Below are 24,012 nucleotides of genomic sequence, written 5' to 3'. Positions count from 1 at the left end.
AATATTGCACAGTATGTCAGAGTAATAGCATTCTATATTCTTAGGTACTTCTCTATTTATATCTGATTTGGAAAAATAGGAAAAGGCAAGATTGTAAAGGAAGACCATTCAGAAACCTCAACACATGATTAATATGCAGAATGCTAGGCTTGTATTGAAGTTTGAAACAGAATCGCACTTAGGCCCAGTAAGATGATGTTTTCACAAAATGGTTTAAATTGAAAAACAGATATTTTCACATGTTTAAAGATTGTGTAGACTTTAATAATTAAATATTGAAGGCTACTCTCCTGCTGTTCTGGTTTATTTTAGCCAAACTGCACCCCCCACCCCCGCTCAACAATTGAAGTCCACTAAATCACCACATTTCCCTCCGAATCCGCTCAACAACTCCTTGTGCCCCTAAATTTTCACCAAGTCTGAGCCACTGATTTTGTTACAATTAAATAGTTACCTTGTACTTGTGATGTAGGATTTGGCAAAGGTGAGCAGCTGAAATTTGGGAGAGGAGGGTAGTGGGGAGGCTGACTTGGTCACTTGGATTTTAATCTTACAAATTCATAAATCTTTCATCTAATTCCTGTACCAGTGTTTCCAAATGACTGTTGTTGAATGTGGCCCTTGCCAAGTGTCAGGCCTCCATATAAACTGAATTTGGCACCTTTGCTCTAGAGCAGTGCTTCCCAAACTTTTGTCTGGTGTAACTCCCATTTTAATGGCTCAGACTTGGTGAAAATTTAAGGGCACGAGGAGTTGTTGAGCAGGCTGGGAAGGAAATGTGGTGAGATGGTAGACTTCAATTGTTGAGCGGGGGTGGGGGCTGTAGTTTGGCTAAAATAAACCCAAATAGCAGGATACTAACCTTCAATATTTAATTATTAAAGTTTACACAATCTTTAATCATGTGAAAATATCTGTTTTTCAATTTAAACCATTTTGTGAAAACATCATCTTACTCACTGGGCATAAGTGAGATTAGAGAAGCACAATGCCACTTACTGACCTTCCAATCGGGTCACCCATTGGTTGATGTTATGCATTGTGTCACTTAAATATTCAATCCCCTCCCAGCAAACTGAGCCAGAAAGAAATATGAGCACGCTCAAGGCAGACACTGAGACCAATTGTGCAAAGCTTGTTCACTCCCCTCGCAGCTAACTGCGAGCCGGGAATAAGAAAATCGGATGCAAGTACTATGTGGCCTTGTAGCCGGTCTCAGGACTCTCCTCCTCACGGTCGCCATTACAGCCTCAGAATTTGCAACCCCACCAGGGGCTGTGACCCAGTTTGGGAACGCCTGCTCGAGAGGATGATTCTTTCTTGTATTAAACAACCGGCAGCTAAAGGTGAAATTCAATTTTGACTGGAAACACTGGAGAATATAAAAAGCTTCTAACGTGCAAGAGTTTATATCTGTACTGTTGAAAGTTATAAAAATTCCAATACATATATTCCAATAGATATAAGCAACTTTCAGGCGTCTTCTTACCCCATACTCCTGCTGGTGTGCTGACGGGTCTGCTCTGGCTAGGCTGTTTTGCTGCATCGGGATTTAGTGATGGCTGTTTAAAAAGAGTTTGCCCAAGATCATCAATTTATTGTTTTTACTGAGAAAATTCTAATATCTTAAGTACACACATCTCAAAAGGGATATTTGCTTAAAGTTACTAAAAGAAACTTACAAAGTCTTCCTCTTCAAACTGAAGTTTTTCATCTTTTTCCTCCTTTCTCTCTTCTTTTACCTCAACAGGTGCCTTGTCCTGGAATCCTGAACTTTTTCGGTTATGAAAGCTGCCATTCCAGTGTCTATGGGCACTACCACCACCACGCTGATTAATAGAGTCATGGCCTCTAGTTACATTGTGCCAACCAGCACTTTCTTTCCCAACTTGACTTCCAACAAGGCTAACTTGAACACCTTTAGAAACACCTGAATCCACAGAATCATGGCGAAGCAATGAAGGCTGGTAACAACCATCTATAAATAAAACAAAAATCACAAAATATTAGTCTTTTCACTAATATAAGCTGAAGATATAACTCCAATTTCTGATTTTGCAGCCTTCATTTATTTTTTTAACATATCATAATAGATCCATTTCATCCTGTACTATGTATATACCTGAACCCAATACTGTGTGTGCTTGTAAATGCACTTAACAATTTCATGGACATAACTGACTTGAGTCATCACATGAGAAGCTAAAGTATAGCCCATTAAACGGCACCAAGTGGAATTATTTTTCCATGAACAGGCAACATGTGTTTCAGTTTTACAACTGCATGTAGCTTCTGAAGATGTAGCCTTCTTCTCTTTTACCAAGAATGGATTGTTGAATCACAGAACCTTTACAGTGCAGGAGTCAGCCACTCGGTCCATCAATTCTGCACTGGCTCTCTGAAAGAACATTCTACCTCGTCCCACTCCTCTGCCTTACTCCCATAAACGTCAACATTCTCTCTTTTCAGATAGCCACCCAATTCCCTTTTGAATACTTTGATCGAATCTGCCTCCACCCTCGGGAAGTTAATTCCAAACCTCTGGGTGAAAAAATTGTTCCTCATATCACTTTTACTCCTTTTGCAAATTATTTTGCAACTATGCCCTCTAGTTCTTGATGCTGTTTTGAGTGGGCACAGTTTCTCACTTTTCACCCTGCCCATATCCCTCAGGATCTTGAATACATCTATCAAGTCTCCTCTCAGCCTTCTTTTCCCCCAAGGAAAACAGTCCCAATCTCTCCACATAGCTAGTTCTTCATCCATGTAATCATTCTTGTGAATCTCCTCTGTACTCTCTCCAATGCTTTGATATTCTTCGTCAAGTGTGGCGCCCATAACTGGACGTAGTAGTCCAGCTGAGGCATAACTAGTGCCTTATACAAGTTCATCATGACCTCCATACTCTTGTACTCAATGCCCCTATTAATAAAGCCTAAAGTACTATATGCTTTATTAATGGTGACATAATCAAATACTTTCAGTTCAGTACAGAAATTTGACATTTACATAAAACAAAGAAAACTGAGAAAATAAAAAAAAACCGGCAACAGTTGAGGGGGGAAGTGCCAAAAATTGTAACTGATCAGTGGTGCAATAATTCCCGAATTCATGCGTGCTACACATGAAAAATCAATAGCAGTGTTCAGCAGATTGATTGGAGTGCTTCAATGGGATAAAGGAGCCATATAAATGCAAGCTGATTTTGTTAGCGCAAAGGGGTAACATTTCCTTTCTGAATTAAAAGTAAATCAGTTAATTCTCTTGGGCTTTTCTCAGCAGTGTGACATTTTGTATCCACTCACGCCAAACAATCACGCCTCAAGTTTTGTTTATAGGAAGCTTGTTAACGACTGTTATCAGTTAAGAATGAGGCCAATGTCAGGAATGTTTCCAAAACTTAACCCATTATTTTATTTTAAGATTTCCTGGGGCCATGTGTCAACAAACTACCTTACTACTACTACTGCAAAGGTATTATGCACATAATACACAAGAACCTCAAGTGTTTGGCAAAAATATCACAAGAGACTTATTTCAGGATTCTGCATCTAAGTGACAGACCAAAGAATCTCTGAAGCAGTCAATATAGTTTGAGAAATGCCATATGTTACAACTTACATTCTTTATCCTCATAGTTTGCTTGTGTAAATTATCTAATTGTAAATAAATAGAAACAACAGTTTTACTCCATAGAAAATGAGTCTAGCATTTGGCATTTCTCATCTAGATTGACATGGGACTCGGAATTTTATCAAACTGAGGCATAGTATTAATTCTAACCAACAATTAGCAAACACTAATTCAATGCAATAAAATATAGTACAGTAAAAGTTTCAGAGCACAACTGCATGAGCAAAGTGTGTTGGAAGCCCTGAATCATAACAGATAGGTTTTACATAATCACAAATGACCTGCAAAAACAGACAGCCATTGTGACATCTCTCATTGTTTGCTTCACAAAAATGCAACAGTACAACACTGAAGCAAGCTGTTAGCCCACTGGGTTGGCTTGAGAGAGAGAAACCGAAAATAAAAGGCAATTTCCCCAATATAACAGTACAACATTGAAGCAAGCTGTTAACCCACTGGGTTGGCTTGACAGAGAGAAGCTGAAACCAAATGGCCATTTCCCCAGTTCAGCGTAATCAGCATGGAGCCCGACCAGAAGGCAAACATGGGTTCAAAGGATCAAGGGCATGGTGTTTTAGCTTTATCTTCAAATCTTACTCTCTTTGAGAACAGCTCCCCATCATACAATGTTAGAATTTTCATTTACATGTGCAGTTAATGTTTTATGAAATCATTTTCCTTGCCTTTTCCCTCCCATGGGTTTGATTACCTTTTATCCCAGTCAGTTGTTCAGTTAGTTAAGTTTTATAAGTCTAAGCTTTTCTCCATGAAATTATAGGGAAATCTATTTCAATAAACTCTCTTTAAATGCACACATATCATCATTATTCTAAATATTAACCAGTTACCCAACTTAGTATAATAATTACCTTTAATTTCTCCACAAATATCAAACCATCCCAAAACCTGACATTCTATGTTAAATGGCTTCTAGCCAGATGGTGAAATACGAAACAAGGCACAGATCTTTTCCTTGTTAGTAGGTTATTCACAGGATGCAGCATTACAGATTTCTGCCTCCAAACTACTAAGTGTTCCAGGTGTTCTCAGTCCTGAATCAAACAATGCCCATCATCTGTGTATCTTTAACCACACAGTCAACCAACAATTAACATTATGCACCCAGTGTCATGCTGCAACTTAAAAGTAGCAACGCTTGGCCTAAGTAGCCAAGTGGTTATGGTACTGGGTTTGTAACCCCAAGATCAAGAGTTCAAATCTCACAATGGCAAAACTATGAAACAATGTAACTTCATCTGAATAGGAACAGATGGAAATGTGTTATGCTTGGCCTAAATAGCCAAGTGGTTATGGTACTGGGTTTGTAACCCCAAGATTGAGAGTTCAAATCTCACAATGGCAAACTATGAAACAATGTAACTTCATCTGAAACAGATGGAAATGGGTTTGTACTCGAAAGAGTTAAAAGTAGCAACCTCATAAGTAACTAAGCACAAGTTCTCAATTAGCAGGTCAATATAGTGATGACCAATTTACAGGGCAATCATCATGCAGAGGCTGCCACCACAAGTCTTGCTCCTTTCACTGTTAAGTGTCCACATCATCTGATTATGCCTGAATCAGGTAACCCGTCACTCCAAATCATTCCATTTTTGCATAATAGAATCAAGTCTAAAGGAAATACATCAGAATATGTTGGATGATGTAATGTGGTATATTAGGGCATAGACCATAATTGTCTTTTGAACCCAATCATATTTTTATTATACTTCTAGTCATCAGTTATTTCATGAAATATAACCACATTTCAAAATAAAACTTTTCTTATACTGCATATATACTCTGGCAGATATAAAAATTAAATAACTTAAGAAAATTATTCATTTAATGGAAAGTATTTTTAACTTAGTAACTGGTTTTTCTCCTTCCAAACTTTCATCTGGCAAATTAGAATTATCTGATTGTTATATTGTACCTTTCCTACCTCCAGAAGCTCGAAGTAGACCATTACTAAAGAATCCATCTGAAGAGTTATGCCTTCTACGATTTACGCCAAATCGACCATCACCCCGAGCAAAATTATCACTGTGTTTCTCACTGGTAGAAGAGGACTGCATAAAAGAGTTTTCAAAAGACAGTAAAATTAATTGTGCCCTCCAAAATAGTATTAAGTTCACCAATTCTGCTCCAAGTAAACTCAAGTGAGAAATAAAATTCTGAAGTAGATTATTCTGCTGTTATCCTGAAGCTCTGCCCTTTTAAGGCCACTACTGTTGTAAATTGTGGGTGAAGTAATGGAGTTAAATTACTGTACAGACTTTTGTGTCTCTTGTTCTGTACAAAGATCAATAACGTGGCTGCGGCATTCTAACTCCAGTAATTCCTTGGCCAAGTTTCTCTACAGATCACAAATAACTTAGATTCTTATTTTTGCTGACGACAGCATAAAAATGTCAGTGGCACTTGGTGTCGTCAACAGCAAAGGAGGCGTGACAAATAGAACTTGCATGCTAGATATAGCATTTTATTAAAATTAAAAGTATGACATCTTAAAGGCATGACCATTACACCATCATTTGGAGCATGTAAAACTGGACTTCATGAAGCTGATAATCCAACTCAGATAGTGTCTAATACAGCAAATAATTTAATTCCGCATTAATTGAGCAACAAATTCACAGTAGGGTCTCAATTCTGAAAGTCAATGGCTTGTAAAATAATGTGCTCACTTGGGTTACCCCTTAATAAATTCCTTTGCTCTTGAACATTTCTAAAATTTCTGGTAGTTTTGCAGTTACTTTGGGTTGGGAAGACAACGTTTAACTTTTCTGATGAATGTTCTGATGAAGAGTCATACGGACTGGAAACATTGGCTCTGTCTTCCTCCCCACGGGTGCTGTCGGACCTGCTGAGTTTTTCTGGCAGTTTTTGTTTCAGATTTCCAGCATCCACAGTATTTTGCTTTTATCTTAATGTTTAACTTTTCCTCTTCTTGTTACATGGCCTCTGAATAATATCACCAAATAACTAAGCTTAAATTGTTTCCCTTCTAGCATTTTGCAACTAAAGTCAGTTCCTGAGATGTGCACACAACATGCTTGTGATGTCAACGTGCACATTCTGTGCCTACATCACAATGTAGGATACATAATATCACTTTGCGCCACATGCATTCATCTCAGGATCTGCTGGGAATAGGGAAGATTGTGTTTTTTTTTAAAAAAGATAATAAATGAGCAAAATTATTTTTACTGATCCACCTTAGAAAAAAATCAGAGAATCTCTCCATTGGAATTGATTTAAAAACGTGTGTGTTTAGAGACTTGTATATGAAGGAAAAACATATATTGAATTTAAACATCAAGAAAAACTAAACATTTTGACTTAAAACAAAAATCAGGAAAATAAGGTTGATCAGTCATGCGTGAGCAATCCAAATTTAATTGATTGAAAAGGCACAGCACACCAACTGAAGATCAAGGAAACACTCTGCGTGAAAATTAGTCTCGTTCACTTCATAGGATCCCTAGAAGTCAGGTGAAATAAAAAAATGTCACCCATAGTTCAGATGTAGCACTCTTGATGTCATAAAATTGTGTTCCCAAGCCCCGTTCAAAAAAACATGAGCATAAAATCGAAATGGACACTTCATTGTAGTACTGAAGGACTACTGCACAGTCAGAGGTGCTGCTTTTTGGATGAGATGTTAAACCAAGGCCTTTTATAGCAGGGGAGGGAGAGGCATAGTGATATTGTCACTAGACTAGACTATTCCAGAGATAATTCCTCCAGGTAATTCTCTGGGGACCTGGGTCCCACCATGGCAGATGGTGAAATTTGAATTCAATAAAAATCTGGAATTAAAAGTCTACTGACGACCACGAAACCTGGTTCACTTCCTTTAAGGAAGGAAATCTGCCATCCTTACCTGGTCTTTATGTGACTCCAGAACAAGGGCAATTAGCAGCAACACCCACATCCCATGAACGAATAAAAAAGAGCCAATTGGGCTATTTTGAAGAAAGCAAAGAGTTCTCCTCAATATTTATTCCTCATTCAGCATCATTTAAACAAATTCTCATTGCTGTTTTTGGCACCTTGCAACGCTTAAAGTGGATACATTACAACAGGAGTGCAGTGCACTTCAAAATCGTACTTAATTGCCTGTAAAGCATTTTTGACATGTCCTGAAATTGTGAAAATTGCTAAATAAATGCAAGTCTTTATTTCTTTAGTGGTCAATGGTTTCAATTTAAATACCATGCGAAATGGCAATACCCTGGAAGTGCATTTATTCTGGATTCCATATAAATAGCAAACCTTTATTAGTTGAAAAGCGTTATTATTTAAGTTTTATTGCTGCTACCTTCCAGCCAGTCGTATTCATATTCTCTGGTTCTTATTAATTCACCTGCTCCCATTGGTTAAAACTTAACTGCTCAAGAATGTATTCATGACACCATAAAAGCAAAATACTGGGGAAGCTGGAAATCTGAAACAAAAACAAATATTGCTGGAACAACTCAGCAGGTCCGATAGCATCTGTGGAGAGAAAGATAGAGTTAATGTTTCAAGTCTGTATGACTCTTCTTCAGACCTCTGTTCTCTTAAATATTTAGGACAGTTCTGGGTAGACTGAATTAGATAGCTTCTTGGTTGACAAGGGAGTCAAATGATATAGTGGGTAGGAAGGAAAGTGGAGTTAAGGCCACAATCAGATCAGCCATGATCTTATTGCATGAGTGTTTCAGCAGCAGATGAGTTGAAGCAGGCTGAGAGTCAGGCAAAGTTGTGGAGGTGGAAGTAGCTAGTCCTGGTAATGGAGCAGATGATATGTTGTCAAAAGATCATCTCAGGGTCAAACACAAGGCTGTGAATGGTCTTTAGACAGTTACCAAGGATAGAAATAGTGGTCACGGAATAGAGCTAGTAGCAGAGACCAAAAGCAATGGAATCAAGTCTTCCCAAAACCATACTAAACCATCTTGGCTTCTACAGAAATTATGCTGAAGTTTTCTCACTGTAATTAAACTATTATTTGAGCAAAACATGCATTGAAAATCAACTTGTATTTATATCATCCCTTTACCATCACAAGATGTCCTCAGGTGTTTCAAAATTTGGCACCAAGCCACATAAGATAATGTTAGGGCAGATGGCTAAAAACTTGGTCAAAGAGCTAGGTTTTAAGGAACACCTTTAAAGAGGAAAGAGAGGCAGCGAGGCAAAGAAGTTTAGGGAGGGAATTCCTGAGCTTAGAGCCAAGGCAGCTGAAGGTACAGCCACCAATAATGGACTGACTAAAATCAGGCATGCTCAAGAGGCCTGAACTGGATGAGCACAGATATCTCGGAGGATGTGGGGCATGGGGAGATTACAGAAATAGGAAGGGGAGAGGCCATGAAGCAACCTGAAACAAGAATGAAAATTTTAAAATAAGCTAATGCTTGACCACTTAAAACAATATAAGATCTAGAAGGCTAAAATATCGTAGTGTACCTTGGTTGAAGACTGAGATGTTGGAAAATTAAGCCAAGCAGGAACAAAGTCATGTTGCGCCATTTAGGTCCAGTGTCTTCTGTCAGCGGAGTGAGGTATCAAACCTCATGGCCAGGACCCTGCAAAAGAGAAAGGAGTAAAGGAGACAAAATAAGCAAGTATATCTAACTGACCTCAACAAATACACCAATACACTTATATAGAATGGGGTTATTACTTTCTTGATCTAAATTATATTTTTCATATTAGTCTCTTAGTCAGTTCTCCATCTATAATTCATCACCCTAAAATCATTTAATCAAAGTGCGTAACCTAGGCAAAATACGTATTCACTCAATGGGCACTCGTCTCTATAGAGTGAACATCATGCCGCTTTGTTTTGCAAGTGACTTGAATAATGAAGAAAAAGAAATCTTCATGATTCCCTTTGTGCACTACTTGAGTGTTAACAATTGGTAGACTGATTAAGGAACAAAGCCCCCTTTTACATTTTCATATTTTAAACTGGGTGATTGGTCTGTATTCTTTATTTAGGAAAGTAAAAAGATTTTTTTTAATCTTAAAAGTCTATTGGCTTTTACTCTACTCCACCAATTGCAATACAAAGAACTTCTCATATATTTCATTACTACTTCCAAACCAAGAGTGGAACTGAAGCAGAGATAATACTATGGAATGTACAGTAATGGATATTGAGAACGGATTACGAGATAGAAAGTCAAGCAGTTCAAATGTAAACTTTAAAATTACACTTTAAATTTTATGAGGGGCTTCTTTCTGTTTTGGAGCTGTCATCAGATGCCCCATATTGTAGAGAAATAATGATTGTGACATTACTACAGATTAAAAACTCCTCTAGTATATACTGTACTGCATCTAAGGGAAGTTACGAAAAGAATATTCAGATTAGTGTAGTAATTTCTTAAAGCAATAAAGATGCCAATGAACTGATCAAAGTGCACCTCTCTCTGTAATCTCCATCAGTCCCACAACCCTCTGGAGATATCTCAGCTCTTCTAATTCTGGCCTCTTGAGGGTCCCCAGTTTTAACTGTTCAACATTGATGGTCATGCCATCAGTTATCAAAGCCCTAAGCTCTCTCCAAACCTCTATGCCTCTCTATCCTCCTTCAAGATGCTCCTTGCAATGCATCTCCTTTTGGTCTTCAAGCCCTAATATCTCCTTATGCGGCTCAATGCCAAATTTTGCTTTACAATGGTCCTGTGAAGCACCTTGGGACTGTTTTATTACTTCAAAGGAGCTTTATTGTTCTTGATAAGCCATATAACAAGTTTTCAGGGCACAGCAAACTTTCTGTGCTTTACAATAACTGAACACAACAAGTAATAAGCAGCATTTTACAACCAAGAAAAATTTTAAAAATTAAATTTGGTACAGAAGTCAGTAGCTTGTCACTTTAATGTTTATTATTAAGAGCATAGGAACAAAGAAATTCTTGTGATGCAGGGGTTTCACTATTGCTACTATATAATAGTCAGGATTAGAAATTTACAGAAAACTATTATAAAACAGAAAACAAATGCATTATTTGAAAACAGCAAAGTAAATTTAGTTTTCAGAAGTTTAAACTGCCAAAATACTACACAGTCATGAAGGAACACTTACCTTCAAGCAGAGCTCTGTGGGCCCTCAGCTTTGATGCTTCTAGCACTGGAGCTTCCTGTTCTCCCCAAGGCAGATTTGCAAACTGTAGGAAGAGCTTGTAGGGCAATCTGGTCACTGAAGCACCAGAAGCAGCACTCTGTGCTTGCTGAGACCTCAATCCCCCTCAGCTGCTCATTTTATTATCACCCTTCCCCAAGTGTACAAAATAATCTTAAAACTTATACCAGCTAAACTTTTTAAACTGCGAACAGGAAGAGCTACGCTCGCCTCATTAATGTTCTTGGTGAAATACCCAGGAGGAAAAAGAAAAAAAAATTACATTACATAAAATAACAAATTAACTACTCTTTGTCAACAATGATTTGATTACAACATTTTCAAAAATAGGGGTGTACCAAATTTCATGAATTTACTGGATTCTCACATTTACAAATTTAGCTTCACCATTCTTTTGTTTCTTCCCATATCCATCATTTTGTAGGTGTCCCTAGGATGCACTGTGTGCACTTTTGAGAGCCCTTACAGTGATTTTAAAGGCATCTGAATAGTTGTCATCCAGCATAACAGTGCATCTAACATCTACCTAACATATCCAAATATTCTGCCAACCAAAACAATAAAAATTAAAATGATTCTGCCTCCTTGCAAGAATTTAAAAAATTATAAGTCAATTTTTTCCCTACTTTTTTAATTAACTTGTACTTTTTATATCTCAGAGCTGACCATACTAAAATTGTCAAGCTAAGTAAATAGCCCTATTTCTTTTCATCCTCTGCAGCAAAGCAAAAATGCCTTTTCTGGTTATGTTCAGTGTAACCCTCTCATTTCCAGTAATACCTGCAATAAAGCAAAACAATGAAATAATTCAGGTGGAGGATTCTTCTGAAACTGCAGTGCACATCACAAACATTTTTTTTTTGTCAATGCTGTACCTAAGAGGCATATCCTGAAAAATACACAGACAAAAAAATAGAAGATCTAAGTCAACTTGTAACCAAGTTGCATGTGGATTCTCCTGCCCAAAATTCATTTCACTTACACTTAAAGTAAACAGCAGGAGCATTCTGCAATACAAGATAAACCCTTCAACTGAAGAATTATTGTTGAAACAAAAACATCAGCTTGGATCCCACTGCCGTGCAAAACAGAACACCACTGCTGTATGTTAATTTGTGTAAAAAGTAATTTGCTAATTTGAACCCCTTTTTATATTATATTTTTCTTTATTCTTTCATGAGATTTCCCAGCATTGCTGGGAAGAGTTGCCAGAGTTGACTTTTCAAGTTGAGATGACCATTCATCATAACACCTGATGAAACGCAGTTTCTCTCCACAGATGCTTCCTGACCTGTTGAGTATCTCCAGCATTTTTTGTTTTTATTTCTGATTTCCAGTATCTGCAGTATTTTGCTTTTAGTAAAAAAGCTGAAATTGTCTTTCAATACACAAATACTTGAGGGGAAATGTCAACAATCACCTTTATAAATATTGTGAAGTGGATATTTTCCCAACAGCAATGATTTTTTTTTTTTAGAAATTAGTTATTAGCCATTATTGCACATAACCTGCAACTGTCATTTATTCTATCAGCTATTCAGTACGTTTTAGTATCTTTAGTTTGCAAGCAACTAAGCAAAACTACATGTGTCAGATAACATATGTAACGCTTTCAAGTTTCCAGATTTGAAGCTCACTGTAACTTCAAAAATCTTTCCCCATCAAAAATAGCCCCAAAAAGGCTCTTAAATTGCTCAGTGGAAATCTCAATCGTCCAGAAAGGAAAAAGTAATGACAAAATGGCAAGCAATAACATACTGATTCAGTAGGTATATTATATTGAATCTAACCATTCTTTATAATTCTTCAAAAAGAAATCTGACAGACATCTATGGAAAAAAAATTGTATGCAAATTTTTCAAGCAACAAATACTAGATCAGAGTGTAAACTCTCAGATGCAAATTTTATTGCTATTTTCCAAAAAAAAAAACTTCATTTCTGACTGAAATTGAGATGCCAGTGCAAAGGAGCCTTTCAAGCACACCTTGACATGAACTTATTCAAGTTATTTTAAGCTCACTTATTTCACTTTGGTACCCTTCCTTCTCATAAGACAATGATTTGGGCCAGCCGTGGTGGTCAACCCTTTGTTAAGCATCACCTGCTGTGGCTTAGGAGCCCCACTTTAGCATGGCAGTCTCTGCCACAGTTGCTGCTGAGGAAGACAGTGGGCCGAGTTAGTGCACGGTTCCCTGGCCTGTGCTTTCTCTGGGCCCTATTCTCGGCCAACTGAGCTTTTCATTTCAACTCGCCACTTCCAATGCCCCGGCAAACCGCCAGCCTCCAAACCTCCAGCCTCCAAACCGCCAGCCCCCAGATATCACGTCTGTCGGCGACTGTCTCCCACTGGTCAGTGTCAATGTCCTTCATATCAAGCATGCAGGTATCCTTGTAGCAGAGGTATGGATGCCCAAGAGGTTGTGACCCAGTGATCAATTCACCGAACAGAAGATCTTTTGAGTATGTGCTCATCATTCAACCAATTAACATGGGCAAGCAAGCGCAGACATCGTTGGCTTAGCATGCTGACCGAATTAGAATACCTCATTGTTGGCGATTTTATCCTACCAAAAGATACTGAGGGTATGTCCGAGTCAGAGAAGGTCGAAATTGTTCAGCCTTTTCTCCTGCTTAGCATATGCTGTCCAGGTCTCACCACCGTAGAAGTGTACAGAGGACTTCCATTTTGTGTTCTCAGTCAGATTACTGCAGTTTCACAAGAGCTTGCTTAGCTTGGACATAACAGCTGCAGCTTGTGTGACACGTGCGTTGATTTCAGCATCAAATGATTGTAGAGCCCAGGTATGTGAAGATATCAACAGCCTCCAGTGCCATTGTCAATGCCAATACATAGTGATATAGCAACATCCTAGTCCATGACATTTGTCTTCCTGATGCTGATTATCAAATCAAACTCTTTATAGGCATGAAAGAGTCTGTCTATTTTCCATTGAAGGCATTCCATGGCATAGAATGCCAGTGCGGCACTGTCAACTTAGTACAACTATCTGATGAAGACTTGGCCCATTTTCACCTTAGATCTCAGGTGAACAAGGTTAAACAGCTTTCCCTCAGTTCTGGTATGTAAATAGACACCCTCTATCGATGGCACATGACCGCAAAGAGAATAATATGCGAAAGAGTGCCAGTGCGCAACCTCTTTGACCCCACTGCAGTAGGGTTCCAATGTTTCCCCTATCATAGCTGATCTCACCCATCATGTTGTCATAGAAGGAAATCACATTGAGAAGCTTCAGTAGGCAGCCAATGTTCTCTAGCAGCTTAAATAGACCGCCTCTGCTCCCATGGTTGAATTTCCTTGGTGCGATCCGTGAAGGCAATCTATAAGCAATGCCTTTGTTTACAGCATTTCTCTTGCAGCTGCCAGACTGAAATGATCATGTCAATTGTAGATCTTCTGGCTCTGAAACCACCACCTGGAAGTTCCTCTCCAAGCCACTCACCACCCTGACTTGGAAAGATATCATCGTTCCTTCACTGTCGCTGAGTCAAAATCTTGGAACTTCCTCCCTAACAGCACTGTGGGTGTACCGACAGCACATGAACTGCAGCGGTTCAAGAAGGCAGCTCACTACCACCCTCTCAAGGGCAATTAAAAATAGGCAATAAATGCTGGCCTAACCAACGACACCCACATTCCATCAATTAATTTTTAAAAATGCAGTCTGACCAGGGCAACACCGTCAAATACTTTTCCCACAATACTCAGCAGGGAGATGGCTCGATAGTTGTTACAATCACTGCAGTCCCCTTTGTGCTTGTAGAGGGCCACAATCTTTACATCATGCATATTTTGGGACACTGCCCCCTCATTCCAGCAGAAACAGAAGTTTGTGCAGATGCTCCAGGAGCATCAGTTTCCAGTGTTTGATGAGTTCAGGTGGCATCAACCAGCACCTGGAGCTTTGCCCATGGCAAGTAAGTCAATAGCTTTGCTAAGCTCTTCCACTCTGGATTCAATATCCAACTCTGCTATGACAGAACAGGCCTTGTTATGGTGTCTCGAGCTTCCATAGTGACAGTCTTCTTCCTAGAATACAACTCAAGCTCGTAATCCACCCATCTAATAGTTTATTGCAGTTGATGACCTCTGCTGCCTTTGTTTTCAATGGAGCTGTTTGCTGATGGACCTGTTACCTTTTTGATCCCTTCATAAATACCCCTAGCATTCCATGTGTTGAAGGGCATATGAATTTTCTGGAAAAGTTGTAACGAGTATTCACTGGCACGTCACCTAGCAATCTGTCGGACTGGACTCCAAACTGCTCTGAGTGCATTCAGAATCTTCTTGCTCAGATGTGTCTTGTAATTGAAGCCAAGCCGTCTGTTCTCATTATGACAGGCTGCATCATAGTGATGCTAGCCTCGAACCAGTCAGCATTTTTCCACTCTTGCTTCCCATATTTTGAGAATGCGGTATTGTAGATGGTGTCTCGAAGTATGTTCCACTACACTTCTGTACTCTGTCTGGGAATGCCAGAGGACATCTGTTCAATCAAGTCACGGAACTGTTGGTTTTGTTGCTGACTGGGTGGGCAGTATGACTGGCGTTGATATAAGGGCAGCATTTTTGCTTTGAATGAAAAAACCTAAGATGGTTGCATCCTAATCCTGGTGCACACCAGGGAGTGATCAATGGCAATACTCAATGCTGTGGCAGCTGTGCGTATTGAGGGTACTGTTCAGAGAATCATGCCTTGTCATAATCAGGTCCAGTAAGTGCCATTGCCCTAATCTTGGATGTCTTCAGAACACCTTGTTGTATGGTTTGTTCTGAAAGAAGATGTTAGTTACGCAAAGCTTGTGATAGCAAAGCGAGTATTCTCTGCCTATTCTCATTTATCTTTCCCAGGCTGTGTATGTTCAAGGTAGGGAGGCCACACTTCATGATCCACGCCCCGTCTTGAAATCCCCCAGTAAAGATGTTCTGACTTTCGGATTCTGCTCATAGCAGTGTCAAGCTCCTCATAGAACTTGGCCTTTTGTCTCTGTGATGGAGCACAGATACTCATGAGGTTAACTGACCCTGTTTGAACTGATAGGCAGATGGAGAGAACACATTCTGAACCATTTGTGGAGGTTCTATCATCAAGAGTTCCTTACAGCAAAGCCTACACCTTGCTCATGTGTTTATTCCGCGCTCTTCCCATGTCAGATGTTTTTCTTTCAGTGATTCACTCTTGGCAAATCTGGCCTCTTGTAGGGAAGTTATGTTTAGCTGATCAAGTTCTATGTTGATCAGGGCTGTCTTACGTGTGTTATCAACCAACTACAAGTCAATTTCAATCCCATGCACATGGTCCTGGTGTTCCAGCTTGCCAATTGAAGAGGTGACTTCATCTTTCTTTTACTTGTTTGCCTGGTGCAATGGATTTCAAGCTTCAAGCACTCACTGAAGCAGATGGGCCATGGCGGGTCAGCATTTTACTAGTCAGGGGCTGCCCAACTTGTGGTGGGCAGTAGGACATAATGATCCCTCCCACCATCTGAGACAACCCATAGTAGCCATTCTCTACTCGAAGCAAGTTGGGCTTATCACTCGTAACTGCGGTCCCCTACGTTGTGTTAATGCTCTGCAGCGAAACTGCAGCGTTCTCTCAAGGGCACAAGCCTGGATAAAATTTCTGGAGACCCTGGGCTGCCCAAACATCACAGTCCATTTCTTGAGCTCCCTGATTCAGTCCAAAGGAATGCAGAGCACTAGGTTTGACACTAGCTTGGTTGCAGGAGTTGCCAAAAAGATGCAGAAAGATAAAATATTCAGACATCAGTCCACCTTTGGGCTCCACTCCAGATTTTTTGTCAGGCTTTACTCCTTTAGCTTTCAACTATCCCGGGGTATCCAAAAGTCTGTGGTCTATTCGCCCGTAGTTGGGAGCTTGGTTATGAGTACCAGGGTGTGTCCACATGCCAGTGGGCCAACATGTCTGGGGCCAAACATCCTCAGAGTTCCTCTGAAGCTTTTAGCCTGGGGCCATGAGGATACTCCCCTCCCCACCAGCTTCTGTGTGTTGCTACAAGGAGGCACAGCTAAGGACTTGCCAAGGGAGAGGCTGTGTACTGACAGGGTAAGACATACAATATTTGGCTCTCTTTTGTATATTGCTGATAGTTAGTGGTCTCACCTGAAAAAAAAGAGGCAAGCAAACCAAAACACAAAATTGGAAAGCATGCCAACTCTCTTCATCCACTCACTAGATGTATTAGATCAATCTGTTGGACATCCACAATCATTTCAAGCTCATTCAATATACAAAGTAGACAACTGTTATTAATATTGTAAAAAGAGTACATCAGCTGCACCCAGACATCACACTTTGTTTACTATTGAGAACAATCAAAAGATTCAAGTGCTTCTGAGTTGCAGCCCAAAGCTACCCTGTATATTCCAAATCTCAAAGTTCCCATGCCCAACAAAATCAAACTCAACTTCTTGAACCTGCTCTCACCTTGCACCCTTAAATTGTATAAACTATCTTAGAATACCTGTGCATAATATACACAAATTATATACTGCATATTTCACAGTGTAATACACTCTTCCTCAAAATAACATGGCATCTGACCTACTGTAAACAGTGATACAATGAGCCAATAGTTATCTATTAAATTCAGTAACAACCCAGAACTGCCAGCCTCCGGATAGTCTGAGACTGGATGTTCCACCACTACCCACCACCATCCGCACCATCCCGCCCAAAGATGCATTTCTGGACCCTTTGGAAGTCTCAACATAATGACTCAGAGAATTCCCCAGGAATTTTGAACATCTTATGGGCAATTCTCCTGCTTCCCTGGATCCTCCAAAAAACTCGAACTCTGAGTTAGAGTCAGAGGGTTCAGATTTTTCTGACTTACCTGGATAGTTACCCAGGAAACGTTAAGACAGAAAAATTCTAGTCCAACTCCTGGGTAACAAGGCAACTAACACCACCTAGCCCCACCCCCAATTTCCCCATCAGCCTCCAATGACCTCCCCAACCCAACTAGCCTCCACCGCCCCATTCACCTGATCCTCCAACTGCCCCACTGACCCAACCTGGCCAGCCCCATCCCCTGACTGCCACCTGACTCCCCTGATCTCTGCCTCCCCCACCACCTGAGTACCCCCCCAACCCAACTAGGGCCCACCACCTGACTCCCTGTCCCCAATCTGTCTACACATCACCACACATTTTTCCCCCCAACACCTCCCCCGATCCAGCCTGACTATTTTTCCCACCTGCCACCCAACCTGTAACCCACTTACCTCTTGGAAGCCTCTGAAGATCTAGTAAAACTTGGCGATCCTGACAGGCTACTGGGGGCCTGGTGAGGGGTGGAATAACAAGATCTTGTGCTCTGGAAATTCTCTCTTTCTCCCAGACCTCAGGTCTTTGCTCCCACTGACCCACACAAGCCACTGAAACATTTTTTAAGTTGTTTGAGAAGAAATATTGAGAGTGATTATAAAGCAGCCCTGTTCATTAACAATTCTAAATGAGCTCTTGACGCCAGTAAAACCTGACAATTGCCTATCATGATAGGAGATGATAGTTAAACATTCGCACCAGATGTTCAAGCCTGAAAGAAACAAGGCAAAAAAATTTGACAGCTTTAGATATTCACTATTAGTTATGCTATTTTTAATATGATATTTTAGGTTTAATTAATTATGCAGGTCAGATAATATCTGGGGATAGAATGTGGTCTGAAGGATCTATTAAGACTGGTAATGAGAAAGGAGAAATCTAAGCTCAGGACAAGGGGTAATGAAGAAACAAATATACAACTGATTTCATAGTGAGGTAGTCGGAATAGGGATTCCCAGAACGGAGGCATTTCCTTTTAGATCTCCTGTTCCAATTTTATCCCGATGCTCTGAATATTTGAAAATGGACAGCCGAGGTAGAAATATAAAAACTCTTATGCGCAAATACTTACGACAGCAATTTCCTAGAATGACTCTTATTTTGAACACTAAAGGCTCCCTCAATCATCCACTGGCTCATAATTTTACTGGCTGAAGCCTTTTGTTTATTTCATACAATAAATCAGAAATTCAATTTATGTTATTCCTTATTTCCGTTATTGCATGTTTAATGTGGCAAATTTGTCATTTTCCATGATTTTACATTTTCGCATTGTATTTGATGGAGATTTTCTGGGACATTTAAACTTTACTTACCAGAATACAGTAGCTGGTGCTGTAACGATTCCCTTCACTGATGCCTCCAAGGTTTTCTGCACTGAGTCAGTTCTGCAGGATCTTCTATTGGAAGATTGCTTTTATTTCTGGCCAGAGGAAGGTAGGGGTAATTTTTTTGTTTGGTCAGCATCGGAAAGAGAGGTTCCCAGCTGACCAGAAGAGTTGGGCCAACATATTAAAATGTTATCAGGTGACTTTTTTTTCAAGCTCACTCCAATTGCTTTTCTTCACATATCCAATGCAAAGATTCCTTTTAAAATGCTAGCACACTCTCTATGAGCCAAAACACGACCTTGTATACAAAATATACCGAGACAGCAGGCTACGCGACAAACAATTAACCATTTTTACTATTATGGTGTGCACTTACACCTGACTTATACTGTCACTTTTGTTTTCATGTGATGCAAAAACATACGAGTCAAAGGAAAATTGAAAAGCATTTATAGTTACTTGAATCTTCAGTAAATTTAAGATGTAAATGGAAAAGAGCAGACACAGAAATAATAAAAACATTTTTAAAACAGAGAAAACTCGCTCATTTGGAGCCTTCATATTATTTTCCAACTGAGAATTCGGCAAGCAAAATTTAATTCCCATCAGCATCAGTATAACCTCAATATAAGGCTTGATAATTCATATTCAGCAGCCTGCATTAAAAGCCCTGAGTGTTTTCCAGTGTCAATGTAGACACATCAGAAAAACTATCTCTGGCACATCTGATGGTATAATTGAGCTAGTAAGCACAACATTGAACTGACATGTCCAGGATCTCAGATGTAGGCACTCAATCTGATTTATAAAAATCAAAATGACATCCAGAACATACAGGCCAACTTCATCACTGTTCACTGTCATCAGTGTTTACCTACAGTTGTTCAGTTCCATTTACAACTCCTCAAATAATGAAACAGTCCATGCCTGCATGTAGCAAAGTCTGGACAGCATTTGAGCTTGGGTGGTAAGTAGCAAGTAACAATTGCACCACACAAGCACCAGGCAATGGCCATCTTCAACAAAAGAGAATCTAACCATCTTCCCTTGAAATTTAACCACATTACAATTCCCAAATCCCCCAACATCAACATCCTTGAAAGTGTGGGGGGTAGTCAGGGGTGGTCACCAATGACCAGAAACTTAACTGCAACATCATGTTAGAACTTGGTGTCTCGAAAAGGCTGGGAATTATGAGATAAGCAACTCATCTCCCAACTCCCCAAAGCCTTCCACTATCTACAAGGCACAAGTCAGAAGTGTGAAGGAATATACTCCACTTTCCTGGATGAGTACAGCTCCAACAACACTCAAGAAGCTTGACACCACCCAGGACAAAGCAGCCCTTTTGACTGGCACCATGTCCACCATATTAAACATTTACTCCTTCCACCACTGACGTACAGCAGAGTGCACCATCTACATACAAAATGCAGTGCAGTAACCCACCAAGGTTCCTACAACAGCACCGTCCAAACCTGTGAACTCTTACCACCTAGAGAAACAAGGACAACAGACGTAAGGAACACCACCACCTGAAAGTTTCTTTTCCAAGTCCCTCATCACCCTGACTCGGAACAATATCATCATTCTTCCTCTGCTGCTGGGTCAAAATCCTGGAACTCCCTCTTCAAGACAACAGCTTAAAATCACCTTTTGAAAGGCACTGAGGGATGGCCTTGCTGGCCTTGCCAGTGACAGCCACAACCCATGAAAAAAATTAAATTTTTTTTTAAACAAGTGATCAGAACTGATTAGCTCCCACCTTCCCGTAAACTTTCAAATTTGACCCAACCCACATTTTAAGAAGTGGGAAAGTCAAAATAAACAGACTTGTTAGGCCTAATGGTCCTTTCTGGTTGTTAACATTATTTTCATGATGTCTAACTGCAGTGCTAAACTCTGTGTTTTGCACAATTATTGCTTTACATTAGAACATGGTAATATGTTGTATCATGGGGTCTTTCCATTTTTTTTTTAAGATGATTGGTTGGCTAACAGGAAGCAGAGAGTCTGTATAAATGGTGTTTAAGAGGCAGCTTGACAAATTCATGAATAGGATGGGAATAGAGGGATACAGACCCCGGAAGTGCAAAATGTTCTAGTTGATGGGAAATATGATCGGCGCAAACTTGGAGGGCCGAAGGGTCTGTTCCTGTACTGTACTTTTCTTTGTTCTTGTTCGAAATGAGTCTTTTTCTGGTTGGCATGGTGTGACGAGCGTTATGCAACAAGGATCAGTGCTGGGGTCTCAACTTTTTACAATTTATATAAATGACTTGGATGAAGGGATCGAAGAAATGATTGCTAAATTTGTAGACAACACAAAGATAGGGAGGAAAGTTAAGTTGTGAAGAGGAAATAAGGAGGCTACAAATAGGTTAAGTGAATGGGCAAAGATCTGGCAAATGGAGTATAATGTGGGCAAATGTGAAATTTTTTATTCTTTCTGCCAAAATGAACAAGAAGCATATTATCTAAATGGCGAGAGATTGCAGAGCTCTGAGATTCAGAGAGATCTGGGTGTCCTGGTGCATGAATCACGAAAGGCTCGTATGCAGATAGAGCAAGTAATTCGGAAAGATGGTAGAATATTATCATTTATTGAGAGGGGAATTGATTACAAAAGTAGGGAGGTTATGCTTCAGTTGTACAGGGAACTGGTGAGACCACATCTGGAATTTTGTGTACAGTACTGGTCTCTTTATTTAAGGGGAGATGTAAATGCATTAGCAACAGTTCAGAGAAGGCTTGCTAGGCTAATATCAGGAATGGGCGGGTTGTCTTCTGAGGAAAGGTTGGAGACGTTCGGCTTGTATCGATGGGAATTTAGAAGAGCAAGAGATGGCTTAATTGAAACCTTTAAGATCCTGAGGGGTCTCAACAGGGTGGATGTGGAGAGGATGTTTCCTCTTGTGGGTGAATCTATAATTAGGGGTCACGGTTTAAAATAAGGGGTCGCTCATTTAAGAAAGAGATGAGGAGAACTTTTATTCCTCAGGAGGGTAGTGAGTCTTTGGAACTCTCTTCCTCAAAAAGCATTGGGAGCAGAGTCCTTGAATATTTTTAAGGCAGAGCTAGATAGAGTCTTGATTAACCTTTCACCCCCTTGTTATTGAGGGTAGGCAGAAATGTGGGGTTGAGGTTACAATCAGATGAGCCATGATCTAATTGAATGGTGGAGCAAGCTCGATGGGCCGAGTGGCCTACTCCTGCTCCTAATTTGTATGTTTGTATGTTCTTATGTCCTAGACTGAATAGGCAGCACTAGCAAACTAGATGCAGCAATAGTTCCCTTCTCCAGAACATTGTTTGGAAGTGAGATAATAGCAAATAATAGTTAGGCGATACTCTTGAAATTCAAACATATTCATGAAGCAGAAAGCAATTCAAGTTTATTGACTTCATTAGTTTAATCAGTTATTGGATGCAAGGCACAAGCATCTGGCTCTGTTTTGTCACTTCTTTTCGAATATAGGTACTGCATTTGGTGATGCAAAGTGATTAATGGGGGAGGGGGAGGTGCAAGTGGAATATCGCCACAATGACTTCAAGGGCACCAAAACATAATTAAAAATAACAAAAAAATCAACCAGCAATGGATTTTGAGCAGCTCTAAAAGTATAACTACATTCTAAGTTGTTTAGATACAAGGCAGAAGTGCAACTCAAATCCCGTGTTATCCTTTTTAACTGAGATGGTGAACTGCAAAAGATATCAAAATGCAAATCTACTACTATACATACAAAGACACCTGCAGCATGTAAATAGTCCATGTGAGACCAATGACTACAAAGCAATTGCCATTCCCCGTGAAATTATTATTGACAATTACAGTACAAATGTATTTTAAGAAGCTGTTTGGTAGAATTGCCTTATGTCCAGTTTTTGTTTCATTTGTTTCAGGCGATGCTTCACACAGAATTGACCGACACAGCGCAAACCACCATCTTGCAAGACAGAAGGCTGCCACAGATCTTTCATTAAAAAATGTTTTTTCCACCCTGAGGAGCCCGAGGATGACAAAAGCAACACAGACTTGTTCCTGACAAATGTAGATGCAACACAAAATGTTTTTTAAAAATACTATTTCTTTTTAAAACAAGTGCTGCCATCCTACAGATTTACCCATGAACTTCTTGTCCTGTTAAAGGAAATGGACTGACCCTTAAGAAAACGCGGATTAATTGCTACCCATATGTGCATAAAGTCAGTCAAGAGTAACTTCATTTGGGGACAAATAACTGGCCCCCACCAAGACAAGGTTGAAATAAGAAACTTACCACAAAAAGATTAATGGGACACCTACTTCTTACATATGTTGCAGTGGATACAGAAGTTTGAGTTTACAAATGACAGGCAGAAAAAGACTAGCTGGTCCATCAAGTTATCCTACACTCATGCTGCCTGCAGCACCATGATTAGTCCATTCCTGAACAACTTAGTCATAGAGGTCTACAGCACAGAAAAAGGCCCTTCGGCCCCTTGAGTCTGCGCTGGTCAAACAAGTACCTAACTATTCTAAGCTCATTTTCCAGCACTAGGCACATAGCCTTATATGCCATGGCATCGCAAGTGCACATCCAAATACTTCTTAAATGTTATGAGGGTTTCTACCTCTACCACCCTTTCCGGCAGTGAGTTCCAGATTCCCACCATCCTCTGGGTGAAAAAATTCTTCCTCACATTCCCTCTAAACCTCCTGCCCCTTATCTTAAATCTATGCCCTCTGGTTATTGATTCTCTCCACCAAGGGGAAAAGTTCCTTCCAGTCTACCTTATCTATGCCCCTCATAATTTTATACACGTCAATCATGTCCCCCCTCAATCTGCTCTGCTCCAGGGAAAAAAAACCCCGTCTATCCAATCTCTCCTCAGAACTAAAAACTCTCCAGCCCAGGCAACATCCCTGGTAAATCTCCTCTGCACTCACTCTAGTGCAATCACATCCTTCCTATAATGCAGATTCCAGAACTGCAAGCAATACTCTAGCTGTGGCCTAACCAGCGTTTTATACAGTCCCAGCATAACC

At 39.9% G+C, this 24,012-nt stretch overlaps 1 protein-coding gene across 4 annotated transcripts in view; it reads right to left on the bottom strand.

The window, feature by feature from the left end:
* Positions 1-24,012, bottom strand: part of gpbp1l1 (GC-rich promoter binding protein 1-like 1) — an 80,111-nt gene that overhangs the window by 37,785 nt on the left and 18,314 nt on the right. For 3 of the 4 annotated variants that reach the window (XM_041208539.1, XM_041208541.1, XM_041208540.1), the window contains exons 2-6: positions 10,720-11,556; positions 9,094-9,212; positions 5,570-5,705; positions 1,683-1,978; positions 1,490-1,562 (exon numbers count right to left, since the gene is read on the bottom strand). In XM_041208539.1, the coding sequence (XP_041064473.1) occupies positions 1,490-1,562; positions 1,683-1,978; positions 5,570-5,705; positions 9,094-9,156 (568 nt within the window). In that variant the 5' untranslated portion in view covers positions 9,157-9,212; positions 10,720-11,556. The remainder of the gene's footprint in view (positions 1-1,489; positions 1,563-1,682; positions 1,979-5,569; positions 5,706-9,093; positions 9,213-10,719; positions 11,557-24,012) is intronic. The other variant, XM_041208542.1, reaches the window with a different exon arrangement.

This window comes from Carcharodon carcharias, chromosome 16 (genome assembly GCF_017639515.1).
Source record: "Carcharodon carcharias isolate sCarCar2 chromosome 16, sCarCar2.pri, whole genome shotgun sequence".
In the NCBI taxonomy this organism is placed as follows: domain Eukaryota; kingdom Metazoa; phylum Chordata; class Chondrichthyes; order Lamniformes; family Lamnidae; genus Carcharodon; species Carcharodon carcharias.
The sequence above is the reverse complement of the archived record's forward strand: the minus strand, read 5'-3'. Positions and strand labels throughout refer to the sequence as shown.